This window comes from Prionailurus bengalensis, chromosome A1 (genome assembly GCF_016509475.1).
Source record: "Prionailurus bengalensis isolate Pbe53 chromosome A1, Fcat_Pben_1.1_paternal_pri, whole genome shotgun sequence".
In the NCBI taxonomy this organism is placed as follows: Eukaryota; Metazoa; Chordata; class Mammalia; order Carnivora; family Felidae; genus Prionailurus; species Prionailurus bengalensis.
Window position 1 is genome coordinate 117,624,696 of NC_057343.1, and position 20,522 is coordinate 117,645,217.

General features: G+C 37.7%; 1 protein-coding gene across 1 annotated transcript; it reads left to right on the forward strand.

Moving 5' to 3' along the window:
* Window positions 1–930: 930 nt before the first annotated feature.
* PCDHB1 (protocadherin beta 1) lies at window positions 931–3,946 on the forward strand. The gene has a single exon (XM_043563482.1). It carries the CDS (start codon window positions 945–947, stop codon window positions 3,399–3,401), a length of 2,457 nt encoding a protein of 818 aa, XP_043419417.1. The 5' UTR covers window positions 931–944; the 3' UTR covers window positions 3,402–3,946.
* The last annotated feature ends 16,576 nt before the right edge of the window (window positions 3,947–20,522 follow it).

Consider the following 20,522-nt stretch of genomic DNA (forward strand, 5'->3'; position numbering starts at 1 on the left):
TTCTCTTTCACTCACAGTTTCTCTCTCTCTCTCTCTCTCAAAAATAAACATTAAAAAATGTTAAAGAAATAATGTGTACTTAATAGAGCTGTTGCAAGGATTAAATAATGCATGTAAACCACTTAACACAGTCCCAGTGCTATATAGAAACCATACCCAGTAAATATTACTATCATTATAATCCTAAGTGCCAAGCCAACTGCTTCTTGAGGGTGAGGGTTCTAGGAAAGGAATGGATTTGTGCATATCAAGAGCCTAGTTGGCCAGTTCTCCTATCAATGTACCTACTGGACACCAGATTCCTGAAAGAAAAACCTCTGTCTGTCCCCTTTCTTTTTCCTGCTGACCACTTTCTCCAAACCCCTGCCCCTGCCTGACTTCCATCTGGCTCCAAAAGACACTGCAGGATCTTTTTTACTACCCCCCCCCCCACCTTTTTTCGTACAAAACAGGTGATTTTATTAAAACACAGGGACAGGACCTGTGGGCAAAAAGAGCTGCCTTTTTGACTCTCCCTTGATCTCTGGACAAGCAAGGTAGCTTGCTTACTCCTTGCTGTTTGCCGGTTGCTGCAGCAGCCCCAGCCGGCTCCCAGATTGGTGACTTCAGCTTAAGTGACTATCCTCATTGGCTTCTTAATTCCCAAGGACTTTTTTTCTGAAAGGGAATTAAAGACTCTGCGTTGCTTTGGCAACAACTTTCATCCTCTGCCTAACTCTCCAGAATGAGAACATATCTATTAATACACTGGATAGACTAGGGAGTTGAGTTGCTCAATGCAAATTTTCTTCCAAGTGCAAAACAGCTTACCGGGCTTTGCTAGCCCGGTGCTGCGGTTACAGAGGAGCAAAGCCGAGAGCAGCAGTTCCAAGAATCTGTGGGCAGAAAAGTGAAGTATACCCGCAACAGGTGGCGGCTGCTGCAGAGTGCGCTTGTGAGACCGGATGGCGGTTGCGCACAGAAAGCTCATGCAGAACAGGCAAGTAGGGTCTCTTCTCTTTTTTGTGTGCATATCTGTGGGAAGTGCAGCAACCATCCGCTACTCCGTGGCAGAAGAGATGGAGAGCGGTTCGTTTGTGGCTAATGTGGCTAAGGACCTGGGGCTGGAGGTAGGGAAGCTGGCTGCGCGCGGGGCGCGGCTGGTTTCCGAGGGCAACAAAGTGCACTTCCGGCTCCACCGCAAGACAGGGGATCTGTTCGTGAAGGAGAAACTGGATAGGGAGTCACTCTGTGGCAAAGCTGACCCGTGTGTTCTGCATTTTGAAATAGTCTTGGTGGAGCCACTGCAGTCCTTTCGTGTCGAGGTCAGGGTATTTGATATCAATGACAATGCCCCGATTTTCCTAAACAAGGAGCCGCTTTTAAAGATTCCGGAGAGTACCCCCTTGGGTTCACGTTTTCCTCTGCAGAGTGCCCAGGATCTGGACGTGGGCCTCAATGGTCTCCAAAACTACACCTTAAGCCCCAACAAGTATTTCCACCTGCATACCCGCTTTCGCAGCCATGGGCCCAAATACGCTGAGCTGGTGCTGGATAAGCCCCTGGACAGAGAGGAGCAGCCTGAAGTCAACTTGACAATTACAGCGGTGGATGGTGGGTCCCCTCCCAAATCTGGCATCGCTCACATCCGTGTGGTCGTTCTGGACGTCAATGACCACGTGCCTCAGTTCTCCAGATTGGTGTACCGCGCTCAGGTACTAGAAAATAGTGCCAATGGTTCTTTGGTGGTTACTGTGAGTGCCACAGACCTGGATGAGGGCTCCAACAAGGATATAACTTATTCCTTAGCTCAAAACCCAGAAGCAATTCTCCAGACGTTTCAGATTGACTCGCAGACTGGGGATGTTCGACTAAGAGGGCCCCTAGATTTTGAAGCAATTGAAACATATGATATTGACATTCAAGCCACCGATGGAGGGGGCCTCTCTGCCCACAGCAAAGTCCTGGTGGAAGTGGTGGATGTTAATGACAATCCTCCTGAAGTGACAATCTCCTCTGTGTCCAGCCCTCTCCCTGAGGACTCCCCATTAGAGACTGTAGTGGCCCTTTTCTCTATCCGAGACCGGGACATTCGAGTGGGAGGAAAAATCATCTGCTTCCTCAGAGAAGACCTTCCCTTTGCAGTCAAACCTACTTTCCGGAATTCTTACTCTCTGGTTACTGACAGAGTCTTGGATCGGGAAGAGGTCTCAGGCTACAATATCACCGTTGTTGCCATGGATACTGGGCCACCCAGTCTGTTCACAGAAACTGTGATTGAGGTGCTAATATCTGACATTAATGACAATCCCCCAATATTTCAGGAAGACTCATACATTTTGACTGTTCGAGAAAACAACAGCCCTGCAATTTTTATTGGCAAAGTTCATGCTGAGGATCTAGATTTGGGTGAGAATGCCCAAGTAACATATACTCTGCTTCCTCCAGAAAGTGGAGATTTATCAGTCTTTGCTTACATCTCCATAAATTCAGACAATGGGAAGCTCTATGCACTGAGAACCATGGACTATGAGGCCATTCAAAAATTTCAGTTTGTGGTAAAGGCAACTGATGGGGGCTTCCTGTCACTGAGTAGCCAGGTTACTGTCAGAGTGGTTGTTCTTGATGACAACGACAACCGCCCAATGATCTTGTACCCACTGCAGAATGGCACCTTGCCCTGCAATGACCTAGTGCCCAGGTCTGCAGAGGCAGGCTACCTGGTGACCAAGGTAGTGGCTGTGGACGGTGACTCAGGTCAGAATTCTTGGCTTTCATATCATCTCCTTAAGGCCACTGACACTGGGTTATTCTCTGTTCAACAACAAAATGGGGAAATCCGTACACTGCGGCAGATAGCTGAAAGAGACCCCGTGGTTCAGAAACTTACAATTCTTGTTCAGGATCATGGCCAACCAGCTCTTTCCACTACTGCCTCACTCAACATTTTGCTGGTAGATGGGTTTTCTGAGCCCTATCTACAGTTTCGGGATCCATCCAAGCATCCTACAAGGGTAAATCCATCCACTAAATATTTGGTCATTTCTCTGGCTGTGCTTTCCTTTCTCTTTCTCCTTTCTGTCACAGTGATCTTTGTTATACACATCTACCAGAAGGTTAAATATAGAGAAAAGTTCACAGTTCAAGAGCATTTCTATGATGACTGTAATTTCCCTAACAACTTGGTACAAGAAGGAGCCAATGGATCTTTATCTCAGCCATGTCCCTATGAAATGTGCTCGGCCACTGGCACTGGCAATAGTGAGTTTCGGTTCCTTAAGCGCTTTATGCCCAACTTCCCCTTCCCACATGGCACTGGAGAAGCAAAAACAGAGGCTGGCTCCAGTTTACCCCCAGATTCTGGTAGGAATAGGTCTCGGGGGTCAGAGGGCCATGGCCAAGTACCTGATGACTATATGTAGTTCTTGCTCATGAGCTATAAGTAATCATTATTCATGTGTCCTCTGGAAGTTCATTAGTTCTGGACCTGGAAATGCTTAGTTCCACAGAGATATCCTGTTATTTTGCCTTTAAATTGTTTTCTAGTAGACAGTTATGTATGCATGGGGAAGAAAACTAGCTTCTAGTTTTGATACATCAGGAAGCAGTTAGGTTTGAAAAACAGATATATAGCTTATCATTACTCAGAAATTTCTAGATTTTTATTCCTTAGTAAGTGGAGATCATCTTTGAATCATAAGGACACAAATGCCTGGTGAAAGGTCCTCATAGATAATCAGGTAAAAGGAAAGGTAAAGAAAAAAAAAGAATTGACTTATTTGAGAATGTGAGTAAGGGTAGAAAGACTAAAGAGATTCAGTTCAGGAATGTTCTCCAAAATTAAGTTAGATGGGATTTCTTAATGGTCGTTTAGGCCTTAGGCAAGCCGAAACCTCTCTTTGTATACAGGTGTCTATCCCTTACTTATCAGAGAACAGTTATTTGAATGTGGAGAATAAAAGGTAGATGAGGGGAAAAAAATCAGTGAGGCTTATTGTCGTTAACAAATGCTATCAAAATAAAAGATATTAAAGGAAAAAGTGATAATACCAATTAAGTGGCCTTAAGAAAAGATAGATTTTCAGACATTACCAGATTGGATTTTAGGCCATTTTCCCTTCTGAGGATTCTGAAGTGATGTCATGGAAACAGAAAAAAGGTACTTCCTAGCAAATCATTCATAAAATGAAATGGAATCATGAAAGAAGTTAGGCTTTTTTTTTTTATTATCATGGTTTTGCCTTCATAAGCTATTTTAATTTCTCTCATTCTAAAATAAAAAAAAACCCAATATTAAAATGTTAACATATTTCAATGATGCTAACCATACTACTAACTTGCCTTAAAAGTTTTTTTTAAGTTTGCTTTAATGACACTTTAATCATGTGCCTTATTTTATTTAAATGTGTGTAAATTCAGACCCATGAGGATATGTCCTGTACAGGAGAGCACAATATTTGTACCTGGATTTCTTAGGGTACAGAAGTATCTCTTAAAATACTTCTTAAATCATATTCATTGATATAAGCTTCATTCATAGAATTACGACTGACTCCGAATGGTACTATCTGGCTGTCTACCTGGTGACCAAGGTATACTAAAATTTAGTAATAAGTTATTTTTAAAATGTTAGAAATGCTTAGGGAAGAACTGGTATAACCTATGTCTGCCTTCAGTATTTTCCTTAATATTTTGAGAATGGATAAATCAAATGTGGAATACCAATGAATTGTCTTTTTTTTTTATTAATATTAACTGTTTTCCATAAATCATGTTATAATCTGCTCATTTGGAGTAAAGGTCTTTCTTGAACAAAACATGGAATAGTGTTTCAGTATATTTAGGTTAGGATTGTTAAGGTATGCTGAAATCAGAGGCCTTAAGTGAGAAAGAAGATAGAATTCTTTTTTGGGTAAATAGTAATTAGTTAAAACATTATTAACTAAAAGCCTCTGGGTTAACTGCATTTGATTAAATAATTGTCATGGATTAAATGTATTTGATTACATTTCATGATGTGACCATAATCAATGGCAAGACTCTGGCTTGATGGTAAGAATAAGGAAAGAAAATTGTATAGAATGGTGATTTTAAGACTTTGAATTTCATTTTTTTTAAGTTTATTTATTTATTTTGAGAGAGCGGGCAGAGAGAAAGGGAGAGAGAGAGAATCTCAAGTAGGCTCCCCACCATTAGCACAATGCCTAACGTGGGGCTCGAACTCATGAACTGTGAGATCATGACCTGAGCTGAAATCCAGAGTCCACGCTTAACTGACTGAGCCACCCAGGTGCCCCTAAGACTTTGAATTTCAAATAGTAAAGCTCACATACACAAATACACAAAATGGATGGAAAATGTAGATTTGTCAACTTTTTCTTTTTCCATGTATGGAAAAATAATTAAAACGAAACAAACACTATTAATTTGTAACATTATTTCACAAAGGAAATGGTATTTTAATGTAAAAATGATAATACAGTGATCCAATAAAGGAAACTGTCCTCTAAACTAAAAATGTCATTTTATGAAAAATGTATTATGCCATTATTGGGCTCATTTTTGCCTTAGACCAGTAAAACTTTTGCCATTGACTTCAGATTGACAACCACTGTGTTAATTGATGATCTGTCATTTTTATTCAGACTTCAAGTTTCTAAGAAAATTCCAATTGTACTTGATGATTAAAAACTAAAAACATCTCTGTATCAATTTGCTGAATGTGATGTGAGCCATTTGAATTTGGAGAGCACTCTATATACCAGCTGAGATTAAGTCAGATTTCCATCCGCAAATTAAAATAAAGAATGGAAATAATTAGGACAGTTACCTTCCTTCAAATGTCAAGTGATGTTATAACTATGTATTTAGTCAAAGACCTAATTCAAGTGCTTTAAAGTGCTCTTGTATAAAAAGGCCATGATAAATATTCAATTAAAAATATCTAATTTGGGCAAATTGCTTCAATAACCTATTTAACTTTGAAATATATATAGACTTACATTTATACTGGAAGTTTTTGTTTTTGTTTTTGTTTTTTTTCAACGTTTATTTATTTTTGGGACAGAGAGAGACAGAGCATGAACGGGGGAGGGGCAGAGAGAGAGGGAGACACAGAATCGGAAACAGGCTCCAGGCTCTGAGCCATCAGCCCAGAGCCCGACGCGGGGCTCAAACTCACGGATGGCGAGATCGTGACCTGGCTGAAGTCGGACGCTTAACCGACTGCGCCACCCAGGCGCCCCTGGAAGTTTTAAGTTATAAGGAATTTAAGCCCTTTAGAAACTTTTTGTTATGAGATAATTTTAGACTTACAAAACCACGAGTAGTATAAAGTTCCCTTCACCTAGCTTCCCTTAATGTCAACATCTTACATAACCGTTGCCAGTTATCAAAATTAAGAAATTAACCTTGGTACAATTCTATTAACTAAACTACAGACTTTACTTAGGTTTCGCCACTTTTTTCCTTAGTGTCCTTTTTCTTTTCAAGGATCCAATGCAAAATCCTACAACACATTTAATTATGTCCCCTTAGTTTCTACCATCCATGATAGTTTCTTAACCTTTCCTTGTCTTTCATGACCTCAAGACTTTTGAAGAGTACTAGTCAGTTATTTGTAAAAATGTTCCTCAACTTTTTTCAGTTTTATTGAGATATAATTGACATATAGTACTGTATATGTTAAAGGCATACAGGATAATGACTTGATTTACATGTATTGTGAAATGATTACCATAATAAGTTTAGTTAACAAACATGTCCCTCAATTTGAGATTGTCTTTGTCTTCTGTAGATTATTTTCCTTTTAATTTTTTTAATGTTTATTATTTATTTTTGAGAGAGACAGAGTGTGAGTGGGGGAGGGGCAGACAGAGAAGGAGACACAGAATCCAAAGCAGGCTCCAGACTCTGAGCTGTCAGCGCAGAGCCCGATGCAGGGCTTGAACCCATGAACCATGAGATCATGAGATCATGACCTGAGCCAAAGTCGGACACTCAACCAACTAAGCCACCCAGGCACCCCATAGATTATTGATGCTATGCATTATTGGGAAGAATACTGCAGAAATGATATTGTATCCTTCTCAGTACATCATTATCAGGGGGTACATGATGTCAATGTGTCCTATTGACTGGTGACATTAATCTTTTAAAACAATTGTGGTTAAAAATAACACAAAATTTACCATGTTAAAGATTTTTAAGTGTACAGTTCAGTAGTGTTAAGGTGATATTAATCTCCAACACTTGCTTAATATAATATCTGTCAAGTTTCTCCACTGTAAAGTTACTATTTCTCTCTTTGTAATTAATAAATACTTGGAGAGAGACGCTTTGAAACTATACAAATATCATGTTTCTGCTTAAACTTTTGCCCATTAATTTTTGTATCCATTGCTGGATATTTCCTATGGCAATTAACACTGTGGCATTTGGATGGTAATTTTCTATTTCCCTGATTCCTTTTACACTAATTAATTGAAATTCTCCTATAAGGAAATCTTGTCATTTCTCCTCTATTTACTTATTATGTAGTCATTTCTTTATGTATAGTCTCATGGATATTTACCTTTTTGTTTGGGTTATAATTCAATGTTATTATTATTTATTTTGTTGTTCAGGAAGTCTTTTTATCTGGGATGAAAAGCAGATTTATAAGACTGGAATTATCCACATAGAACACATTTGGCCAAAATAAGTATTTCTTTGTAACTCTATATTCTGTATGATCTTAAACAAGTATAAGTTTCTTAAATCTTGTTAAAGTTTCTTCATAATGATGTTTTAACTTCAAATAAAAATTATATTAATTTGATTTAAAATTTCCATTACAGTTATAAAACTACTAAATAAACAGTAAACTATGAAAACTTTAAATTTTATTATGTGGGCATGTTTATATATTTATAAGCTATGTTTAATAGAGTTGTCAGTTAAGACATAGATTTATATGCTGAAATTAGACATACAGATATACAAGAAATGGAATTGGTCTGTCTGGTTCTATTTAATTCTCCTAAAAATAAGTAAATATGTTGCTTTCTCTGCAATGTCTCTGTATTTTGCTGTTGTTGGTTTCTTTTTTTTAATGTTTTTTAAATTTATTTTTGAGAGAGAGAGCATGAGAAGGGGAGGGGCAGAGAGAGAGAGACAGAGGATCTGAAGTGGGCTCTGCTCTGACAGCAGTGAGCCCTATGTGGAGCTCGAACTCAGAAACCGCGAGATCATGACCTGAGCCGAAGTCAGACACTCAACCAGTGAGGCACCCAAGTGCCCATGTTGTTTCTATTTACAGATGAATTTGTCTCCTTTGTGGAAGCAGAGCTCATCCATGTAAGTCTCCTATATAAAGGCCTATTTTCTCTACAGTTGAATATCATTAAAGCATGCAACTAATCAGACACTTACTCTTCAACCAAAAATTTGACTTCATTTACAATTTCTGTAACACTTAAAAATATTACTAACGTATTGGTTGTGTTTATATAACACTGAAATAAAATATTAAAAAGTAAAAATGACCCAGTTTTCTCTTAAGCTGGTGAAGCAAGCTTATACTTCTGTGCACCATGCCCTGCTCGCATGAACACACAAAAAAATAGATAAAAATTAAAAATTAGAAAATGTGTAAAACAAAATGGAACAAACATAAAATAGCGAACAAGGATGAAGCCCTTATATTTCTGAGCTACAGGATGGGAAGCTGGCATTGGTTGTCATGAGTTTGGCTCTGATGGGCTATTGGGAGAAAAATGTTCTCCATGCAAGATGGAAAATAAAAGCTGGGGTTGCTGCTTAGAGCCAGAAGCTAAAATGGGTCTATCTTGCTCATGAAAAAAAAGGCTGAAAAACCACTGCCAAAAATTTCTGAAGATATGACACACACAAATGGAAAGATATTCCACTCTCATGGATTGGAAGAAAAAATATTGTTAAAGGGTTCATACTACCCAAAGCAATCTATAGATTTAATGCAATCCCTATCAAAATACCAACAGCATTTTTCACAAAACTAGAACAAGTGATCCTAAAATTTGTGTGAAACCACAAGGACCCCAGATAGCCTAAACAATCTTGAAAATACAAAACAAAGCTGAAATTATCAAAATTCCAGATTTCAAGTTATACTACAAAGCTATAATAATCAAAACAGTATGATATTGGCACAGAAATAGACACATACATGAACAGAACAGGATGGGAAGCCCAGAAACAAACCCATGATTATATGGTCAGTTAATCCTAAACAAAAGAGACAAGAATACACAATCGGAAAATGACAGTCCAACAAATGATGTTTGGAAAACTGGATGGCTACATGCAAAAGAATGAAACTGGATTACTCTCTTACACCATAAAGAAAAATAAACTCAAAATGGATTAAAGACCTAAATGTAAGACCTAAAATCATAAAAATCCAAGAAGAGAGCACATGCAGTAATTTCTCTGATATTGGCCATAGCAACATTTTTCTAGATATATCTCCTGTGGCAAAAGAAGTTAAAGCAAAAATAAATTATTGGGATTAGATCAAACTAAAAAGCTTCTGCACAGCAGAGGAAACAACGAAACTAATGGAAAACCAACTGAATGAGAGAAAGACATTTGCAAATGATGTATCCAATAAAGGGTTAGTATCCAAAATATATAAAGAATTTACACAACTCAACACCCCAAAAACAAATAATCCAATTAAAAAATAAGCAGAAGACATGAACAGATATTTCTCCAAAGAAGACATCCAGATGTCCAAAAGACTCATAAAAAGATGCTCAGCATTATTCATCATCAAGAAAGCACAAGTCAAAACTACAATGAGATATCACCTCATACCTGTCAGAATGGTTAAAATCAAAAACATAGGAAACAAGTGTTGGCAAGGATGTGGAGAAAAAGGAACCCTCATGCACTCTTAGTGGGAATGCAAACTGGTGCAGCCACTGTGGAAAACAGCATGGAAGTTCCTCAAAAAATTAAAAATAGAACTACTCCATGATCCAGTAATCACACTACTGGGAATTTACCCAAAGAACACAAAAACACCAATTCAAAAGGATATATGCATCCCTATGTTTATGGCAGCATTATTTACAATAATTAGAAGTAGTCCAAGTGTCTGTCGATAGATGAATGGATAAAGAGGTGAAACACACACACACACTCACACACACACTTGAATTTATTCAGCCATATAAAGAATGAAATCTTGACATTTGCAACAACATGGATGGAGCTAGAGAGTATAATGCTAACCAAAATATGTCAGTCAGAGAAAGACAAATATGGTTTCATTCGTATATGGAATTTAAGAAACCAGTGAACGAAGGAAGAAAAAGAGAGACACAAACCAAGAAACAGACTCTTAACTATAGAGAACAAACTGATGGTTACCAGAGGGGAGGTCAGTGGGGGAATGGGTGAAATAGGAGATGGAATTAAATAGTACACTTATCATGATGAGCACTCAGTAATGTATAGAATTGTTGAATCATTATATTGTATACCTGAGACTAATATAGCACTGTATGTTAACTATACTGGAATTAAGATTAATAACTTAATAAAAATTTAAAAAAGAAAGTCTCAGTAAAGAAATAAAAATACAAAGAAGAACTAAATGGAAATTTTAGAACTGAAATATACAATAACTAAAATAAAAAGCTTAGTGGATAGGCTGAATAGTAGAATGGAGGAAATAGACAAAAGAATCAGTTAATTGGCATACAGGACAATAGAAATTACCCAGTCTGGACAAGAAAGAAAATATACTTTAAAGTAAATGAACAGAATTTCAGAGATGTGTGGGAAAATAACAAAAGATCTAATATTTGTGTCATTGGAGGTGTAGAAGGAAAGGAGAAGGAAGATAGGGCTAAAAAAGTATGCAAAGGGACAGACTGACAACTATCCATATTTGGCTAAAGACATACGCTTGGATATTTAAAAAGCTGAGCAAGGGGCAACTGGGTGGCTCAGTCAGTTAAGCCTTTGACTCTTGATCTCAACACAGGTCTTGATCTCAAGGTCATGAGTTCAAGCCCTGCATTAGGCTTCATGTTGGGCTCTGCGCTGGTCATGAAGCCTACTTAAAAAAAACTGAGACTCCAAACAGTAAAAAACTAAGAAATCCACATCAAGACATGTTATAGTCACACTTCTGAAAACTAAGACAAAAAGTCTTGAAAGCAGCTAGAAAAAGGACACTAAAAAATTACCTATAGGGGAAAACCAATTTGAATGATAGGGGGTTTCTCATCAGAAATGATGGAGGCCAGAAGCAGGTAGCACAATGTTTCTAGTGACTGAAAGAAAAGAACTGTCAACCCAATATCCCATACCCAGTTAAAAGATCCTTCAGGAATAAAGAGAACATCAAGACATTCTCAGGTGAAGGAAAACTGAGAGCTTTGTCATTAGCAGACTGACCCTAAAAGAATGGCTAAGAGAAGTTCTCTAAACAGAAAGGAAATAATTTAAAAGGGAACCGTGGCGAGTGCCTGGGTGGCTCAGTTGGTTAAGCGTCCAACTTTGGCTCAGGTCATGATCTAGGAGTCCATGTGTTTGAGCCCCACATTGGGCTCTGTGCTGACAGCTCAGAGCCTGGAGCCTGCTTTTAGATTCTGTGTCTCTGTCTCTCTCTGCCCCTCTCCTGCTCGCACTTGCCCTTTCTCACTCTCGCTCTCTCTCAAAAAATAAATAAACATTAAAAAAATTTTTTAAAAAGGAAACTTGGAACATCAGTAAACAATAAAGAACACAGTGAGTAAAAAATGGGTGAATACAATAGGCTTTCTTCTCCTCTTGAATTTCCTAAATTATGTTGAAACAAAAATGGCAGCACTGCCTGATGTGGTTCTGAATGTATATAGAGGGAATAACTAACTATATTTCATTCAAACAGATGAAATGATATAAGTAGACTGTGAAAAGTTATCTATATATAATGTAATACCTAAAGCAGCCACTAAAAAGTCTTATAAAGCAATATACTCAGAAACACTATAGATAAATCTAAATCAAATGTTTAAAAATGGTCAAGTAACCTACAGAAAGATAGAGAAAAAGAAAACAAACAAACAGAAACCAAAAATTAAAATGGCAGACTTAAGCCCTAGCATATGAATAATTACATTAAATGTAAGTGATGCAGCGGTACCTGGGTGGCTCAGTGGGTTAAGCATCTGAATTCGGTTCAGGTCATGATCTCACTGTTCATGGGTTCGAGCCCTGCAGCGGGCTCTGTGCTGACAGCTCGGAGCCTGGAGCCTGTTTCATATTCTTTGTCTCCCTCTCTCTCTGTCCCTCCCCTGCTCGCACTCTGTCACTCTCTCAAAAATAAACATTAAAAGATTTTTTTTAATGTAAATGATCCAAACACACCAGTTAAAGACAGAAGTTGGCAGAATGGATTAAAAAACATGACTTCAATATATACTGTCTATAATAAATTCACTTCAGATATAACAATACAGGTTAGTTGAAAGTTAAAGTATGGGAAAATATATATCATAAATATGTTAATAAAAGAAAGCAGGTGTGGCCATATTAATATCAGAAATTTCAGAGAAAGAAAATTATCAGAGGCAGAAAGGTACATGATATAGTGGTAAGAAAGTCAGTTCACTAAGAAGCCATAGTGATCCTAAATGCTCACGTGTGGAACAACAGAGCTGCAAAATATGTGAAGCAAAACTGATAGAACAGAAAGGAGAGACAGACAAATTCACAACTGTAGTTTGGAGACCTCAGCATTTCTCTCGGCCATTGACAGAAGTAGACAAACTCAGCAAGAACTCGACAACCAACTAACAGGATCTAATATATATAGGACACTCTACCCAAGAAGAACAGAATTATACTCTTTCTAAGTGGTCACAGAACATGTACCAAAATAGTAGATTATATCCTGGACCATTAAATAAATCTTAACAAATTTAAAGTAATTATTATGATAGAAAAGGCACTCAGCAACCACAATAAAAGTAAACTAGAAATCACTAATAGAAGCATAAGATAAAACTATCCAAAACACTTCAAACCTAAATGATACACATATAAATAATGCACATATTAAGGAGGAAATGCCAAGGGCAATTTTAAAGTGCATTGAACTGAATGAAAATGAAAATACAACATATCAGAATTTGTGGGGCACAGCTAAAATAGTGTTAGGAGGGAAATGTATAGTACTAAATGTAAACATTAAGACAGAGGAAAAGCCTCAAATCAATAGTCTAAGCCTACCCTCAAGAACCTAGACAAAGAAGAACAAAACAAATCCAAAGCAAGGAGATGGAAGTATATAATAATAAAAGCAGAAATCAATGAAATTCAAAACAGAAAAATAATAGAAACAATTAGTGAAGCAGAGAGCTTGTTCTTAGAGAAGTTCGAAGAAAAAGAGAAAACACAAAGTACTAATCCCAGGAATGAAACAGATCATTACCACAGACCTTGGAGATATCAAAAGGATTAAAAGGGAGGGGCGCCTGGGTGGCTCATTGGTTTAAGCTCAGGTCATGATCTCATGGTTTATGGGATCCATCGTATGAATCAGGCTCTTTGCTGATGGAGTGGAGCCTGCTTGGCATTCTCTCTCCCTCTCTGCCACTCCTCTGAATGTGTTTTCTCTCTTTCTCTCTCTCTCTCTCTGTAAATAAACATTTAAAAAAGCTGATATTGTTAACACAACAAATTACTCACATGTGCATACAACTCAAGTTGCAGGACTCTCCTTTAAATTGAGTATTAGACATCTGTACCAAATTCAAATCAGAAAAAAGGGCCCATCCCTAGTCTTTTAGTTGTCAACCCACAATACTTCATAAAGTCTCTGTGCTGTTCACTCACTGAAAGACTGCATTGAATTTCACATAAGCCCTGATGTTCCCATCTTTTGAGAAAATCTCATTTCTCACAAAATCAGAAATACTTCATCAGGAGTAGAAAATAATTTCACTGGGTTTGTGTTTAAGTTGGTACCATAAAATTCAACTTAGTTCAAACCTCACCTCCTCTGGAATCTTCCTCATAGCCCATTTCTGTTCTTACTTAGTATCCCTTTGAGTAGTCATAGTGCCTGTGCAAATCTCTTATCTTAGCCCTTAGCTCCCACTAAGGTCATTGTCTCTGGGTCCCCCTTCTAGGGTGTAACCTCCTGGGGTGTAGGCACTAGGCTTTATTCCATTTTCTACCCTCAATATCTTTCACACGGCCTGAATATAATCCCAAACACCTGCCGATGAATTAATAAATTCAATTAATGCATGGCCAAATGGGTGGCCTCTCTGAAATGGAAGAAATCCAGTTCAAGTTACTCTCAAAAGAAATTGTACAGCTATGATAGTATAACAAAATAATTGATAATTAGAAATATAATAAAACCGTGCACCAATTAATAATTGTTTTTGTTCACATTGGTTAAACCAAAAACCCGAGGAGTAGCCCGAAGAAATAATTTAAGAACTGTGCCACCAGACGACGGACATGACGAAGAACAGATTTTGACAGTTTCTGACGGAAAGCTTGGTATATACATCAGGTTTTCAGTTCGGACGCCTGGTGGTGCTACAGGCTAAAAAGTAGGAGGAGGAGCCTGACATTTGCCGCAGACTCCATTTTAGAAAAGACAAAACCTGAAAGGTGCTGGGGATGGACGCGGCTTGGAAAGTGTCGGCTGCAAGCTCGGATTGCAGACCTTTCTTAAAATGAATGAGAACTAGACATAAATTGACGTTATTCCTCTTACAGACTCCCGAAGGCTTCGTTTGTTACAGACAGCGCCTTCAGAGGATGTGCAGGAAATTGTGGGAGAGAAAATCTGGCAGAAAAGGCAAGTGGTGAGTTTTCCTTTTCTTCCTGAGCGTATTGCAGGCGGCCCTGGGAAAGGAAGGTGCCTATTAATGGCCAGAGTTTCCGGAGATTTGGCGTCGGCTGCGGGAAGGGGAGCGTCCGTGTACCTGCGGGAGGACAGACAAGAGCAGGGTGGTTTCCAAACAAATCCAAGGATATTTTAGCTCCACCCACAGAAGAGTCTTTTCTCCCGAACAGGAAACCAGACCTGTAGGAGTTGAGCGTTTCCAAGTATTACCTGTAAACTTCTTTTTGGTTTTCTGAGAAAAAGCTATGAGTCTAAGATGTACCTTCTTTGAAAAATTCTTCTGAACGTTGCAGAATGTGCACCGGGGACATGCGTGAGATTTGGGTGAATTTTCCATAACTGGAAACTACACCATCAGTTCAATATCCATTCTCACAATAAAGTGCGATGCAATAGTGGGGTAAGTAATTTACTCATTCGTGGCAAAAGAAACCTCTGGATGAAGAACAACCCAAGGTAAGTCTGTCACAGAGAGGAATGGTAGTTATCAGCACTAGTTGGGACCTTCTAGGTCCAAATAATGACAACCAGCGACAACCCTTTTGATGCATTCCCCTCGGCAACCTGGTTGTCAGAAGTTTCTGCTGAAGATTTAGTCTTAATAATTAAGAAACGGCTCGCTGAATAGTCTGAGCTCACTAAATCCTCCAATATCTGGAAACTACTCGGGAACATTTTAATTACTGCTGATATCTGTGGATTGTAAATATGCACTGCAAGGAAATTACCAGGCAGTTTCAGGGCTATGTGCTAAATACTTAGAAAATTTACAGCAGAAATAGTTTCAGAAATCTTTCTCCCTGTGAAGGATGTTGGATGACAATCTCAATGGATCACAGTTCTACAGAATTGGTCATGTTGACACTTCATCCTGGAAAACTTCCAGAAACAGACTTCACCTGTTCAAGGATCATAATCTAAGCACTCTGGACTAAAAAGAAAATGCCTTGATCCTTCCTTCCAGAATTTTTTTTCCATTAAATGTTCAAAATATTCCATACTCTGCCAGCCTAATGCAGGACAGAGAGAAGAGAGATTCATGCAAGCAACATCACTTTATCTTCAGTGAAACTAAGTTCTTTGAAGCTGAAAACAAGACAATAGGTAGATACAGCTATCATCCTTGGTATTGTTGCTTTGGGGCTCTGGATAAAAAGCAGAGGAAAACATCCCTTTTCTGAATAGCATCATAGTTGTTTTATGGCTCTACCTTTAGTAGTGTTTTCTTCGGAGGCATAGCTAAGGTTAATTTATAGTCAACAAATATTGATAACTTAGCTATTTTTATCTTTTTATTTACCTCATAATGGTCTTGGTTTAGAAGCCAGTAACTTCTATATTAAGTACTGAAAAAGAATGCATTGTTTTCTGTGCAGACCTAATTTCCTTTGATCTTTCATAAAGGTAAGTTACCCCTAAAATTTTGTGTACACTATCCTAGGAGGTATCCCAGTGCGTGACCAGGAAACTCATCCCAGTCTATCCATAAAATGATAATCTTTAAGAGGGAAGTATTCCCAGGGAAGGCTGGGCTATTTCTTTTAAAGTCATCTTTTATTTTCTTGATATTTCATAGATGATGGCCCATAAATTGTGATAGTTTACTTTTCAGCTAGACTCCTGTCCATCTGCTAAATTCAAATAACTATTTGATTACTATTATGTAGTTTTTACTTTTTATTGAAATAAAGTCACTTTATTTTGATGACATCGATGAGACAAAATCAAATGCAGATATCAAACCTCAGGAGAAAAGTAATTGATAGAAATAAATGTCTCCTTCGTTATTTACGGTGTAATCCACTGAGTCGCTGTGAAGCTTATTTATTGATATGCTAAATTTGTATGTGTTAATTTTTACTAAGTTTTCTTATTAAGATAAAAAATAGTTCATTCTTTAACAATTAATATCCCAGCATCTCCAATACACTGAAACAGAATGCCATTTAATATGGAGTGGTGAAATAACCTCATCTTTCTTCTCTTTGCATCAATGTTTAATAGTCTCTGGTATGGTTTAGAATAATCAAAGACAGCAGATGCAAAAGCATGATATGCCTCAAATGAGATCTAATTGCTGGTGTTTAATGTATTTGTAATAGTTGCTGAGAAACTAAAAATACACATTATTCAATACATTAGATAATAAGCCTATTACATAAATATGAAATATTTGATATTTATGTTTGTCTCCCTAAAATACTTTTCTTCTTTCTGGAGAGTTTGAAAAACTAAGAGAAGCCTAGCGATTACACTGCAGGCTCAGATGGTAGAGCAACCTGACTGCAAATATACACTGTATGCTCCATATTAAACTACCCTGACTTTGAGAGTATATTGGAAGCCTGAGACTCTGGTGGCATAAAGAATACAAAGATCAGTGTGATAAAATTGACTATTCAAAGCTGTATTTGCTAAGAAGGTGTTAGAAGAAGGAATAATGGAATACTTAAAGCCCAATCTAAGACAAACTTTGATTGTTTCTATTTTACTTAGCATATAACATTGAGGAAACTGAACTCCTACAGAATTCTGTTCCAGAGGCACTAGAGAGCACTTCCTTCATTGCTAATTTAGCAGATATTTTGGGCCTGAGAGTGGGGAAGCTATGGGTGGTGGTTGAGGGGGGTGGGGATGAGAGGGTAATTAATATTTGTGAAGATAAAAGACAGCATTTTCAAACCAACAGACTCAGGATTTGCTGCTAAATAGAAATTGGATCCAGAGTTGGTGTACAGACCGAGCGAGACACGGGCGCTGAATTTTCAGTTGCTAAAATAAAATCTTTTGCATTTTTCCAAGATAAGATTCATGGATACAATCATTCACCAGTGTCTTCTTGGACTTGAGATTGCTGCAAAAAATCCATTAGAGCATTGCTATATTAACCAAAGTCCATAAAGGTGGCAGGACTTGGATATAAACAATAGTATTCATAAGTATACCTTGAATCCCAATTCTCATGTCTACTTTTGACAACTGCCAGGACGGTGGTGGCAAGAAATATCCAGAGCTGGAATGGCAGATTTCTCAGTGGAAAGAAATGGGTTGGGTTTAACTTAACCATAACAATATTGGATGATCAATATTGTTGGCCAGACCCAGATCTGCACTGGTCTTCATTGGAAAAGTTATTGGTTGTCAGTTATTTTGCTCAGCTGTATTATAAATTGTTAATCCCAGAAGAAAGCTTTCTCTCCTTGGCTATCACCATTTTTGTCAGAGATTGGAATATAAGATATAACTGAGAAATATTTTTAAGGTATTTCTGGGCTCCTAAAGACTTAAGGAAAACTTCTGATAAAACATAGATATTGGAGGGGGGGTTTAAGCAACTGACTCGATTTTGGCTCAGGTCATGATCTCATGGTTTGTGGAATTGAGCCCCCCCGTGGGGCTCTACACTGATAGCACAGAGCGTATTTGGGATTCTCTCTTTCTCTCTCTCTGCCTCTGCCTCTCCCACTCATAAACACACACACACTCTCTCAAAATAAATAAACTTTAAATAAACATAGATAATGGTTTTTAAAAACCCATTAATAAAATCCATAGATTCCAAGGCAATACTAAAGTACAGTGTGTATTCTGAGATCATCAATTATGAAGGACTTTCTGGAAAGTATATTGTCCTGATGTAAAGAGGACTCCACTCCTGTTAATCATGTCATTAATTATGAACTACATCCCAGGGCACTAGTTTGGGACCTTAGTTGCTGTTTTCTGTTTCAGATCCAAACCAGATAAACAATAGAGATGTTTTGTCTTCATAATACCTTCCCTACACCCTAAAACCTTTGGTTGAGATGGACATTAAAAATACAAGTACAATTCTATTATCACTTCCAGAAATCAGGAGTTTCTCAAGCTGAAAATGAAACGTAATATAACCATATTTTTATTTTCACCAAATGGCCTCTACTTAACAAGCAAGAGAACACAGCTTCTGAGAGCATGTGCTCTAGTAGCACATGTAGCTGCTGTAGATACTTAGAAAACTGCCCAAGTAACTACTCCCTCCTGCTGCCCCTCCCTCAAAATGAACACAAAGAACCTGTTTGCTCTGACATCTCTGAATTGTAAGGCCCTAAGTATCAAGTTCTGCATAAGGGAAAGAGCAGCTGTCTCAAATTGAGCAGCATGGTGTCAGTGTGAGTGATAGTGTTTGATGACAATGGCAACTTACCCTTCATATTTTACCTGATGCAGAAAGAGATACCTGATGCAGAAAGATGTTGAAGGTGGCAGCAGTGAACAGAGATTAGGTCTGGAAGGCCTTCGTGTGTTATCAACTATTTATAGGCTTGAATCTCACAGTCTGTTTAACGTGAAATCCCAAGACAGGGAAGTATATACTACCAAGTTTCTGAGTAATAGCAACCTAGCCATGATCTGACTTAAGGTTATAGTCAAGGACACTGAGATGCCACCTTACTCCATGTTCAGACTATGACCTGTTGCTGGTCAGTTGTCTTTTTCAGCTCTACTGACCATATTTTAACAGGTGCCAGGAAAAGTTTTAGACTCCTCACTTAGCATCTACTTGGTCATTATTGTGGTCTCAGTATTCTTCAGCTATCTTATCTGCCTATTCCTTTTCATAGTGTGTGTTCAAATAAGTACCCTAATGTGACAGTACATACTCATAATTGCATTTTCTCATTTTCAAATATTACTTCCTTATATATATTTATCACATTTAAATTGGTAATTTATGCTTTGTATTTTGTAGTCAGATTCTCAGGTTTCCTTCCCGTTGACATATTCTTTGCCTTCCCTTACATCTTTAGACTTCATTATTTATTACTTTTCTGTATTGTATTTGGTAGTTAAAAAACACTTAGGCATATTTTCTTTCTAAAATGAAATTTCAGGGTGAGGGGATGAGCAAAATGGATGAAGGGAATCAAGAAGTACAGACTTCCAGTTACAAAATAAATGAGTCATGGGGATGTAAAAGTACAGCATAAGGAATATAGTCAGTAATACTGTAATAACTTTGTATGGTGACAGATGGTAACTACACTTATCGTGTGAGCATTTTGTAATGCATATAAATATTGAGTCACTATGTTGTATACCTGAAACTAATATAATAGCATATATCAATTATACTTCAATTAATTTTAAAGAGAGAGAGAGAGAGAGAGAAACCAAGAAACAGACTCTTAACTACCGAGGACAAACTGATGGTTTCCAGAGGGGAGGTGGACGGGTGATGGGTGAAATAGGTGATAGGGATTAAGGAATGCATTTGTCCTGATGAGCACTGGGTAATGTATGGAATTGATGAATCACTATATTGTACACCTGAAACTAATATAACATCGTATGTTAACTATGCTGGAATTAAAATGAAATAAAATAAAATGAAATTTTAATTGTGCTCTTAGTAAAAATGCAATCATCTATCAGACTGCCAAAACCTGATACAAATTTTAGCTTATTTTAATAATGGGAGAGAAGATATCTGAGATTCTTGGGAAAAAATCATATAGAGTATATGAAAACATATAAAACATATATATACATATGTACGCATATATACATATCCCTAGGAGAGAGAGAGAAAGAGACGTAGTCCAGTATATACACAATACTAGCCAGAACCCATGGCAATGCCTGGTCAAGACTTTCTTTCAAGGGAACACTTTGTACT